Source organism: Mixophyes fleayi, chromosome 5 (assembly GCF_038048845.1).
Source record: "Mixophyes fleayi isolate aMixFle1 chromosome 5, aMixFle1.hap1, whole genome shotgun sequence".
Taxonomy (NCBI): domain Eukaryota; kingdom Metazoa; phylum Chordata; class Amphibia; order Anura; family Limnodynastidae; genus Mixophyes; species Mixophyes fleayi.
Genome location: NC_134406.1, coordinates 203,485,208 through 203,498,233, shown reverse-complemented (window position 1 = coordinate 203,498,233; position 13,026 = coordinate 203,485,208). Strand labels below are relative to the sequence as shown.

At 38.9% G+C, this 13,026-nt stretch overlaps 1 protein-coding gene across 1 annotated transcript in view; it reads right to left on the bottom strand.

Annotated features, from left to right (window-relative positions):
* PIEZO2 (piezo type mechanosensitive ion channel component 2) overlaps nt 1-13,026 on the bottom strand; it is a 377,083-nt gene that overhangs the window by 31,144 nt on the left and 332,913 nt on the right. Inside the window, exons 38-42 of the mRNA XM_075213287.1 lie at nt 10,767-10,934; nt 7,001-7,384; nt 6,137-6,395; nt 5,262-5,444; nt 4,309-4,561 (exon numbers count right to left, since the gene is read on the bottom strand). Of these exons, the coding sequence (XP_075069388.1) occupies nt 4,309-4,561; nt 5,262-5,444; nt 6,137-6,395; nt 7,001-7,384; nt 10,767-10,934 (1,247 nt within the window). The remainder of the gene's footprint in view (nt 1-4,308; nt 4,562-5,261; nt 5,445-6,136; nt 6,396-7,000; nt 7,385-10,766; nt 10,935-13,026) is intronic.

Below are 13,026 nucleotides of genomic sequence, written 5' to 3'. Positions count from 1 at the left end.
GAGGGGAGATGTGCGGATATGTGTGGGGAGATGTGTGGAGGTGTGAGGGGAGATGTGCAGAGGTGAGAGGGGAGATGTGCAGAGGTGAGAGGGGAGATGTGCGGAGATGTGTGGGGAGATGTGCGGAGGTGTGAGGGGAGATGTGCAGAGGTGTGAGGGGAGATGTGCAGAGGTGAGAGGGGAGATGTGCGGAGATGTGTGGGGAGATGTGCGGAGGTGTGAGGGGAGATGTGCGGAGGTGAGAGGGGAGATGTGCGGAGGTGTGAGGGGAGATGTGCAGAGGTGAGAGGGGAGATGTGCAGAGGTGAGAGGGGAGATGTGCGGAGATGTGTGGGGAGATGTGCGGAGGTGTGAGGGGAGATGTGCAGAGGTGTGTGGGGAGATGTGCGGAGGTGTGAGGGGAGATGTGCGGAGATGTGTGGGGAGATGTGCGGAGGTGTGAGGGGAGATGTGCGGAGGTGTGAGGGGAGATGTGCGGAGGTGTGAGGGGAGATGTGCAGAGGTGAGAGGGGAGATGTGCGGATATGTGTGGGGAGATGTGCGGAGGTGTGAGGGGAGATGTGCGGAGGTGTGAGGAGAGATGTGCGGAGGTGAGAGGGGAGATGTGCGGAGGTGTGAGGGGAGATGTGCAGAGGTGAGAGGGGAGATGTGCGGAGGTGTGAGGGGAGATGTGCGGAGGTGTGAGGGGAGATGTGCGGAGGTGTGAGAGGAGATGTGCGGAGGTGAGAGGGGAGATGTGCGGAGGTGTGAGGGGAGATGTGTTGAGGTGTGAGGGGAGATGTGCGGAGGTGTGAGGGGAGATGTGCAGAGATGTGTGGGGAGATGTGCGGAGGTGTGAGGGGAGATATACGGAGATGTGTGGGGAGATGTGCGGAGGTGTGAGGGGAGATGTGCGCAGGTGTAAGGGGAGATGTGCGGAGGTGTGTGGGGAGATGTGCGGATATGTGTGGGGAGATGTGCGGAGGTGTGAGGGGAGATGTGCGCAGGTGTAAGGGGAGATGTGCGGAGGTGTGTGGGGAGATGTGCGCAGGTGTAAGGGGAGATGTGCGGAGGTGTAAGGGGAGATGTACAGAAGTGTGTGGGGATATGTGCTGAGGTGTGTGGGGAGATGTGCGGAGGTGTGAGGGGACATGTGCGCAGGTGTAAGGGGAGATGTGCGGAGGTGTGTGGGGAGATGTGCACAGGTGTAAGGGGAGATGTGCGGAGGTGTAAGGTAAGATCTACAGAAGTGTGTGGGGAGATGTGGACAGGTATGTGGGGAGATCTGAGTGGGATGTGGGGGAGTTTTAGAATACATAGAGGGCATATTCTTAGGGCATGTGGTAATTTTGGAACAAGTGGCAGATCTGTGTGGCGTGTGGGGGAATTATGGAGCATGTGGGTACATTTTTTGATGAGTGATATGGGGTGTTGAAGGTATTTTGAAATTAAGGATAATGTGTGGGCCATTTGGAGGATGGACGGCCACACTTGCAGCCCCTGAAGTATATCTAGTTGCTCATCACTACAATAGATGGTGGATAAACATCTGGTTGTTAAATTCTGACAGGCAAACAGGGTCTCAAAAACTTCTTGTTTCTTAATACAGTTGTGCAAAAATATGAGCTTAGTAAGTGGAGAATTTTGATATATTTGCATAATAATCTGTTAGACAATTGTAAAGCATGCAGACCAAATAGGGGGGTAATCATATATTGAGGGCTTCTGATTTGTTAGTATTGACTTTGAAATACAAAAGCTGGACAAATATCTTGAATCCCTTAATAATACTGGGCAATGACATTAGTGGATTAGTTATAGTAACAGTTCATAAAGTGCTGCATTCCAATAGGACATGCGTCCTGACATTATCATGTGAATTTGTCAGTGTAAGTTTTCCTTTGTTATTTTAGATCCCTTGCAAGTGGGCAGCCATATGCTTTACTGTGTAAGTAATATTTATGATAACATATAAAGTAAGTTTGCCTTACCTCAACAAGGAGAACATTGGCATTGTCAGAGCGTAACTTAGTCAACTGCATGAAGAAATACTTATTTCTGTTGGAAATCTATGTTGTACATTTTCTCTACGAGGGAATTGGCTCACCTGTCCCTCTCTTTTTTTCCTTTTTTGTGCAAAGTTTACATATGGAACCCTGAAGGATGGACTTATGTACCACCATACTGCTATTCAGGATACATCCTTCACCCACTGTTGTTTAGAAAATTGCTAGATATTTCTACAAATCTTTGTTTGCTTACCCTATCTGGCTGGTCTCATCTTACCCCCCGCCCCACCCCCACCCAATTTTGGTTTTAAGACAATAGAAGCAGAATAAAATCTACTTTTGCTGGTAAGGATTTCAAGTACATTATATTTCCTTCCCAGGGATCCTCAAGCTGTTCAGCCTCTTCAGGATCAGAATCACTCTCTGACTGGTGGAAACAGGAGTTTGCAAAAACTTTGGCAAATCTGAAGAATGTTGATTTTAGCTTGCTTCAGTGTTCTCTCTCTGCTCCTGGGGATTTTTTATCTTTGACCAAGACGAGTTCAGAATAGAGACGCAAATTGATTTTCTGTTACTGGGATGGGAGCACTAAATCTAATGAGCCACACGGAAGGCAGTACGAGATATTCCCTCCCATCTATTTTAAACTCATTACCTGTCTCAGCTGTTGCTGGCATCTTGTGTTTTTGCACAAGTGATAAATGTGCACAAAGTTCCTATGCATAGCAGAAGTCATACATAGGACAGGGATAATTTCACATAAAGCATCCTAATGAGATTGCAAGTTTACTTTAAGATGCTATAAAGCACAGATACTTTTATCAGACAATGCATGTATTCTTCCAGTATACTGTACATGTTATTGTCAAGTAATACACAGTATGCTTCACTATCTACAAAGTGTACTGGTGTGTGATTAAAGCCTTATAGAACCTTTCCTTACAGAAGAAATAAATTGCAAAGTGCATTTCATATCTTGTACATACAAGCAAATAGGAGGTTCTCCTCCCTTTACATGAATTGGAGAGCCAGCTCTCTCTGCAGCTCTCAATGCTCAGTGAAAAGCTATGGACAGCTTTCAGTTTTGAATAAAAAAAATACTCGTAAGCCAAATCTCCGATTCAAGTAATGGTGGGACCTACTTGGGGGAGCACTGATTTTTTCCTATACGTACAGGGCAGAATTGATTAATTGATTTCCAATAGTTGATGACAACCAATATTTTGGAAGGCAATGTAGGCAATAACATACATTGTTAGATGCTCCCACTGGACACTAAATTAATCCCTAGATTTAACGCAATGAGGTCTACGAGGTCTTCACCTATAGCAAAACTGCGTTTCCTGTAAAAGGACAATATGCTCGGAGGTACTTGGATGCACCCAGGACTTGAACTCAAGGTAGTATGGACTTATTTAAGTCCCAGCTAACATAGGGACATTAAGACTATAGCAAAATATATATGGATTATGAGCTAAGAAATGCACCGGAACCAGGCTGATGGTGAACAAGAGAATAACCAGGAACAAGCTGAAGGTCAAAGCAGCTGGCGGACAAGGAGAATCCAGTAAGACAAGCTAAAATGGGCTGGGCCGGCAGCTAGTAAGTGTAATCCAGAAAGCGTAGATCATGACAGATAGCAGACAGCAGGCAAGACAAAAATTCCAGCAGTAATTCACCAGGAATAATTTGCTGCGTGCAGGAGCAAGGCAGCACGAGAATGCTATAAACAGCAGAGAGGCTCTGCACTCCCTGCCAGTTAATTCTCCAAGAAGTAATCATTAGAAGTTAGCTCCCTGAGCAATAATTAGGCATTGTGTTCATGTAACCGCCACTGAGCCCGGAAAAGATGTCCCAGTTGCTCAGAAACAAGCAGTCGGGACAGAGAATAAGATGGCGATGGCTCCCTGCAAGTAACTGCCACCTTTCAAAGGCTCAGAACACCTATAGATACTCTTTTCACAATAATACTGTGAGCCTCATGGCAATACACTCAATACACATACTGTATGTAGATATTTTAGATATTGGTGCAACACATATCTTGATAATGATTTCAAGAAGTTTTGAAAGATTAAATGCTGATAAAATATTACTTGGGGGTAAATGTATCAAGCTGAGAGTTTTCAGGCGGGTTTGAAAACTGGAGATGTTGCCTATAGCAACCAATCAGATTCTAGCTGTCATCTTGTAGAATGTACTAAATAAATGATAGCTAGAATCTGATTGGTCTTTCAAACCCGCCGGAAAACTCTCAGCTTGATACATTTACCCCTTGGTGTTTAAATGGTAAAGCTGCACTGTATTTATAAACAAGTACCTCTCTTTGATCTGTGCGAGGAGTAACTGGACCTGTGAGAAATTTGGGAACCACTGCTAGAACTTTTTCTTCTAATTGCCGTTTTCTCCTCTGGGAAATGAACATGGATGGATTCTGCAGATGCTGCAAGGTTAACTGATTTTAATGAACCAATAGAATCTCTTCTTCCTGATGCTTCCGAAAATTCATCATCTGTGTCATCTTTATGGGTGGCATTTTCACACACGTCATCCTCATCCCAGAGACCATGGCACTAATAAAACAGAATAAATCTTGCTCAGAAAACAAGTCTGATTATATATATTACTATATTATTATATATATATTATTATATTATATATATAAAAAGAAATGCTTCTCCAAGTGTCGTTACAAACACAATTAGATATAAAAATGACTTTGATACTGCTAAGCACACAAATCTAGTAATATCTGAAGTTTGGGCTTTCATACTGGTCAAAGAAACCTGAGTGTCCTACAGAATATAACAATATCACCTTTACTTATTATATATATACATTTGTCATAAAATACTGTACATATTGTTAGAGAGCAGAAATATTCTAATTAGGAATATCAGTACAACTACAAACACAGATAGTACAGAATAAGTCTATAAACACACACACGTAATCAAGTTAGTTGAAAAAACATTTTAGAAACAAATTTTGTCATCCAAACACATACTGTATAACATATATAGGGTCTCATTGTGAGTTAGGAGCCATCCAGCTAGAAATTGCAAAGCCACGCTACAGAGGGGCAAATTTAAACTTTGTGGACAGATTTTGAGTTTGGAGGGGGACTCAACTCTGTTAATCCAGTGGGCTGGTACAACTCATTCCAGTCCATTTTTTGGGGGATGTTGAAGTCTGTTGAACGCAATGTGGTAGCGTGTCAATAGTTTGATGGATGAAGTTTCATTTCACAATATATATAAATGTAAAACATACCTTTAAAATAGATCGATGAAAAAATAAAGCAAGAAGTTGAACGAGGTCATAGTGCACATAACCTTCTTTCTTCTCCACACCGATTATATTAGGAGGATGGTAAGGTTTGTCTTTGTATAAATCCAAATTTGTATTCCATGGGAAAAATCCAAATTGAAAGAAATACTTGATAACGATTGTTACCTACATCAAAAGCAACATAAAAAACGGATACCGTTTAGTTGAACAGTATGTCATACATAGTTATATACCAACAAAGGTTTCTAAATTCCAACCTTGATTCTAAACATCCAGTCTTAGGAATGGTTTAACTTGAACTTACTACATAGAGCTCTATGTACTAACATAAAGATGGAGCAGAACCTAAATACCCAACCTCTGAGGCAGTGGAGTATATTGCCGCACAGAGGACGAGAGGGAACTGCACACATGCTGCATGATAATAATCTCATTATCATGCATGAGGTCTCTAGCCCGTCGCTCCTCCATCTTGCCCATAGACTCTGTCTCAGTAATGTAAATCAAGACTTGACTGTACAACAAAGACAACTAAGATGTGTCCTGCTTCTGCAAATTCTGTTCCCTTATCAGGTGCTACATGAAAAAACAGTTAGTATTTAACTTATGTGCAAAGCAGAATACTAATTTGCACCCCTTGCATTGTAACATGGTTTTGTCCAGGAGACTTAAATAAGAAGTTTCTTAAGTTAAGATCCTTAATGAATCAGGCCCTAGATCTTAGACTAATAATGCTCTCATATTGTATTGGAAACCTTGCGTACGTGATAGTTATAATGCTATACTGTTATAACTTAGATTTTGTCATTGTGCTGATACTAGTAATAAAAGATTGAGAGCATAAAAATATTACGTACCTCTGTATATACAATAGCAGCCATCCAAAACCGTTTACTGGGCCGTGGCACAGACAACATAGCCCAGAGAAATATGAAAATTGGCAGTACCAATGTTATCATAGAAGCAGAGATCATGTGGTTGAGTATAATCACAAAGTAGCAAACCATTTCTGATCTGGCCACTAAAGTATTGTAAAGTGCATAAATAAGTTGCAGCACGCGTGGCTGCCCAACATAAAATTTTTCTGATTCTTCCAGCTCTTCATCTTGAAACATCCTTAGAAACGAAAAAAAAAAGAAAAGTGAGAATAACGTGAATGTCACATGGAGACTTTAGAAAACACTGTTTTCTAGCTAATGTGGTTTCCCTGTGACATGAGAAGAATGCAACATTTACAGCTACAGCTGAAGCGCTTCTCATGTGACAGGGAATCTGTGTTTCCCATTTACTATACTACTGTGTGTCAGTATGGGAGTTTCAGAATGATATGACCCTCTGGGTGGTTTGGAGTGATGGGCCTATATTAACTTTAAACAAACACAAGCCTGACCACAATAATTGCAGAGCATTTAAGCTCTGATAAACAGTTCAGATATAACTGTGGTGTAATTTAGTCTGACGCCTGTTGCCTCAATTTTTAAAACGGAGTGACATTCTTAATAAATGGTTTCATAGCAACAATTAATTGCGTGGGCAATCTATTCCCTGAGTTCCTGTGTCTTTCATTGCATCCCTCTCACTGTTGTGCTAACAGTATGCAACCACTGTGTAATAATTCTGGCCGGGGACAGAGGGGCATATGGTGTGCAGACCCAGCGTACTCCAGGACTATGTAAAGAAAAAAGGTCAATAACATTTATGTGCAGAAAAAAAACCCTCACTTGTTTAGAAGCAGTTCACTTGCAGTCAACTCATGTGTAAGAGGCGGCAATATAGAATCATGCAGCTTGTCAGTGCGGCTGTCATCTGGACTTAAAACCATCAAATTATTGTCGGCAGATTCATCATGGGAAGCCAACGACAGCTGTTCAAAGCTGACAGCTTTGCTGTAGGATGGTGGAAGATCCCCATCTGTTGTAGAGTATAAAGCCATGTCGGTGTCAGGTGTATAGCTACATCCCTCCAGGTCAACACAATAGTCTTCGTCCTCTGCACCTGTTCCAGAGATAGGACTTTTGCCTTCTTGTTCTCGCTCATCTTCTACTTCCTCAATGGTTTCCGTTGTCCCCTGCCGCGAGTAGACCATGGTGCACTGCGTTGGCTCACTGTTTGAGGGAAACACATGCTGATAGATTTAAAAGGAATGCAAGAATAATCAATGCAATTTGTGGTACATTTTTAGAGGCCTTATTAAAGTAAATAGGTTTATACTAATTTATTGCCAGCTATGTACACACCAGTTTTTAGATGCCGTTGCATATATATGATAATAAATCATATGATATAAATAATTATCTGGGGTCATTTATAATGCAAAAGAGTGTTAAGACAAAGTCTACAAAAGTAACAACATCAGATCAGAGCATTGTCTGCTATAACATTTCAAACTCTCTCTCCATTATTCTGATGTTTCTCTTTTAATCCCAATTTACTCCTTGTTTGACAGTCACTAAACGTCTTCACCTGGAAGTACGGAGTCGTGGAACCTGTCTTTAGCTAAAAGATTTTACTCAGGTGAAATGTGTGGACTCATTCTTTTTCTAGTAACAAATTCATTACTTTTCTTTTACTTTACTTTTTACTGCTACATTGTATGGCCAATGTGATATTTTGCTATCAATATGGCCATCCATATTATAATTATACTTGTTATTTACTGATTTTGATTCTAAAATGTACATAATTAGTTTGCACATACAGAGTGAATTATGTTTTATTTTTTGAGTGTTTTAATATCTTTGTAATAAATTTTTATTTGTAAGTAGCTGTTCTGTGACATTTTTAATACCCCGCACCTCTATTATAACATGATTGCAGTTTATGAATTTTTGCTTTATTAAATTACAATTCAAATAAAATGCTTGTGAAGCTTAAGCCTTCACAAGCATGTGATTATATGTGATATTGCTTTTGTGGTTAGGATAAGACTATTATCACACTGTTAAAGATTGGCAGGTATTCAATCAATTGTCACTTAAATTTGAAATTTGTAATAGGCACGCCATTCAACTCAAATATAGCATAAGTACAATATTCAACTGAACATAGGACTAATACAAAAATATTTGGCATATTATACAGTTGTGTATTTGTATTAGCCTTATAAAAGATGATTTTAAAGTGTGTTTCCTTTTATTCATCAATGCAAATTTTATTAGTATTGTTGTTGTTGTTGTCCTGATGCATCTGTATGTTTATCATTCTGTTTTAATTATCTACCTATCAAAACTATTGTAGTCTTGGCATATTTTAAGTTCACTTTCTTTGCCTGTGCTCCAGTGTTTCCACTTATGACTAAGGTCAGTCCAAAAAGTGTAAATGCTAACACTATTGGTCACTCACATTTTTTACTTTATTATATGGAAAAAACATGACATCTTAAGGGCACTTCTACTTGGCATGATTCCTTTCTGTTCTATCTCCACACATGTAGCTCGTTTAATATTTTGTCTGCATCACAAATGCTCATTTAGCTATCTGTGTGCTTAAAGTAATACTCATCACTACAATAAAACAAACCCACACCACCAGAACTTCCCAATATACAGAGCAAATTTAACTCCAACGCCAAAGATGTTATCCTAGAGAGCAGATCCGCATCTGGTAGCATAAAACAGGTGTATAAAGCATGACCTCACAATGGCTTTTGCGCTACTTTTGTACAGCACTGTCTGCTCATAAATGTCCCCCAATAGTTATTATGTTTTATATTTTTCTTTTGTAAATTATGAAACCATTTAGGATGTTACAGAGGTTGCTACACATCAAACTTTGGCAGCTACTGGCAAAAAGACATTTTTTAAAGGCAATCGTTGCTTTTAGTTTTTATTATGCAGCAAATGTTTACAAGTGTGTTCATTTAAACTCACATACAAGGAAGATATTAACTGGTAAGATGTTTATTGCTGCTACAGAAAAGGTAGGTCATGTACCCACCAGCGTTTATTGCAATGCATGCATTTTACTAGCATTTCTAATGATAGTATAATGCATGTCTGTAGAACTATTGCTTATAATGCCACCACATCCATTGCTGTTTTTACTAGCATTTGCTGTAGCATTCCAGCTGTGCTCCGTTTTTCAGAACACTTCTTGTTTTATTTTTGTGTTTACCATGGGTAAATACATCGAGGAAGCCTACAGTGAGTTCCAAATGCTAGTGTAAAGGCCTGTGGCTATGTGGCCTAAGGGTCATTTACGAACCAAAACGTGGAATTGTAGTGCAAATACAGTTTTGTGATGTCGTGAACACAATTTTGCCCCATTGCCCCTGGTTTTATGGGAAAGCACATAGATTTACAAGATAGCGGCCTCTGCAGGAGTCCAAAATTATGCACTGGTTGATGGAAGGAGTTAGCAGATCGGAACCACTCTGTTAAGTGCGGAATATGTACCTAATTTTGCACTGATTTCATTTTGCAGGATAGGATGATTTAAATTGGACAAAAGAATGTAGAGGACACATTTAAAGGGGTGTTATCTATTTGCTGGTCTTGTGCCTATACTTATAATGGGACACATTTTACACCTTCTAGCTGCAGCTCTACAGGAAAGTGCAAATGTCAGCACACTAAGACCAATGTAATAAAAACATTCAAACACAAAAAAGTGGCACACGTTTAAAGACATACCTGAGGGCAAACTGAGTAGTATTTATAGCAGAACAACATAAAATATTACATTGGGTTGTTCCTAAAGTGGAAGTAGGACGGACTTAGATGTTATGTTTTTACTGTTTCCATCCTGCACAGTTGAGCGTAGACTGATTTGAAGGGGATGTTTCCAAGGACTGAAATGGATGTGGAGCATGAAATGCACTAGGCAGACAAGTAGGCTTTGTTACATAAAGAACTGCACTTTTTCTGGTTCGTAAAGGACCCTTACTGTTATAAGCTTAGTATGACACCAAAATAAAGATAACACATAATGACAATTATTCTCAGCATGCATTTTACATTTAAAAGTGAAATGAGAAGTTGGGATTGACTGTGAGTATAAAAGAAAGCTAGCAACACAAAACTGTGCCGATATAATGGAAGTCTTCTCTCAATGACAAGCCCATTTATAGGCATGTCACACGTGGCTCAGATCTTAATCTCCTCCTGTAAACAGTATGTCTGTGTTATTAGGTGAGTTTGGCAGCTATTCTAATATGAAAGAAATGTCCGTAAATAAGGTGTTAACTTTGTTGCAAGCAGTCAAAAAGAACTTGCTATCAGACAGCTTGATGACAACATACAGTCTAAACCGTGCCTGACCAACCGGTAGCTCTCTAGGTGTTGTGAAACTACACATCCCAGCATGCTTTGACATGTGATAGCCAGCTGATAGCAGGCAGAGCATGATGGGGGTTGTGGTTTCACAACACCTGCAGAGCCACAGGTTGGCCAGGACTGCTCTAGACTAGTTAGAAGTGCTGACATGATACAACAATGCAGGTATAACAGAATGAATAATGAGTGAATTAGACATGCATGGATAAAGCACCTTGATGCTACACTGCCACTGTCAGCAGATGAAGAGGACATGTCCATGCTGTACATTTTACGAAGCCTAGGCCGGGCACGCTCACTTGTTTTTGGTACAGTATCTGGTCCGTCTAAATCATCAAGCGTGGACTGCCTTGAGAACAGCATGGTTGCTTCAGTGTTGCAGCTAGCAGCACAAACAGTCACAAAGACAACAATAAGTAAAAAAGCAAGCCAAATGTTTAACACATGAACATAATTTGACATGATTCCATGCAACTAAACAAAAAGACAAGCACACAAAAAGCACACATGAACACAATAAAATTATGAAAAGATTATTCGCAAACAATAAGCACAACATCAATGATAATTAAGAAATATTGATGCATTTTAACTTGAAGATGAAAAATATTTTTGTTTTATCCTGTACCTTAGCTATACCTTGTTAGAATGTTAATAGCAAGAGCTGCCCAACTTGAAACCTTCAAAAATATATTATTTTGGAAAACTATAATCTGCACCATAGGAAACATTTTAACGGGATCTGTCCTACAAGTAATTTTACAACCCATACTATATGATTTTCTTTGTAGAAAGGTGACACAGCTCGAAGTCTGTTTGATCCCAATGACTACAATCATATCTATTATTTCATCGAAATGCATTTATATATGCAGCATAACACAACATCTGCTTGCTATTTGTCTTTGACAACATGGCTTAAAATATACTTAACACAGCAAGGGAAGAAGCATAATTTATAGTATTACAACTGTATAGGGTGAATCTTCCAGTGAATGAACATTACCAGTAAAAGAACATTTTCAATGTTAATGCATTAAAATTCGATTGAATATACCAGCTACACAAGCTGATCTGTTGCCTTTGTTTTCTGAAAGTAAGTCACATTGTTTATTCACTAGACTGTTGCGTTTATTTGCTGGCTTTGTGCGTTCAGTCACTGGGCATTTCTGCACTCCTCCTGTTTTTTGGTTGCACAATTCTAACTATTACTTCAAACTTTAAATCAACAATTTATTTTTAACTGAAGATATAATAATGATGGTACATGTGTCAAAATTGTTTTTATGTACTATCTTCAACATATATCATCTTCCTAATCAAGAGAATTCCCCTAACCGTTCATTCACTAGATTGGTCACCCTATATGTGTTAATGCAATCATCATCATCATCATTTATTTATATAGCGCCACTGATTCCGCAGTGCTGTACAGAGAACTCACTCACATCAGTTCATTGTTCAAATATTTGAAAACATCAATACATAGCAAAATTACAGTTGCGTTAGTCTTTAACACTGACAAAACATTCATGTGATAGTTTTGATTAAATAAAATGCAAAATATCATACAGTCCAGTTATCATTCTCTGAGCAACCAAGAACCTGGTTAGCTTTCTGGAGTTTCATAGTACTGATATCAATTAATTCTGGCCAATTCCAAGCGTTATTCTGGTCTGTTTTTTATATTTTACTTACCTAACATTAATTGTTCTATTTAACTGATTATCCAGTTATTAGATATATTTGTTAATGTTGTTATGGGCGTTTTTGTAAAAAGGTTCTTTAGTTGTAAGCTTTGAAAGACCCTCTTAAACATCCTCCTACTCCCTGACCTAACACTGATAAGTAAGACTCCACTGTAACTAGAAGTTTGAAGTCACAGCCCTTATGGTTAACACCCATGTCCGCTACAGACACAATTAAAGTCAACTGTTTACATTTTTATTTTGGGATTTGCCAACAATATTATATGATCTGCACATATACGTTTATACCAGGCAGTTATGTGTAAATAGTTTTAGATGTGCACTTAGGCGAAAGGGTTCCAATTGCCAGAAACACCACTTACCTTTCATGCTCTAATTACGTGATTTTTTATATATATATATATATATATATATATATATATATATATATATATATATATTATATACATATGTACATATAAAAACATATCATTTTTATATTTTTTCATTTTAATTGGGTGTGAATGTTTTGGAGAGTGGCATTATTTTGGAAAGATGATCAGATATAAGTAAATGCGGTTTATATTAATGTACAGCTTTCATTATGATGTAAATATATTTAACACTTTTTACATTTGTGTACATTTATCTTTTCTAATTCTAGTTTTCATATTTCATTACTGGATTACTGCCCGAGTTCTGTATGCAATTGTGAGCTGTTTAGGACCATTTATCTGCATGTAATTTTCAGCAGCGTTTATGCGTGGACAAGTGCACTACCACTGT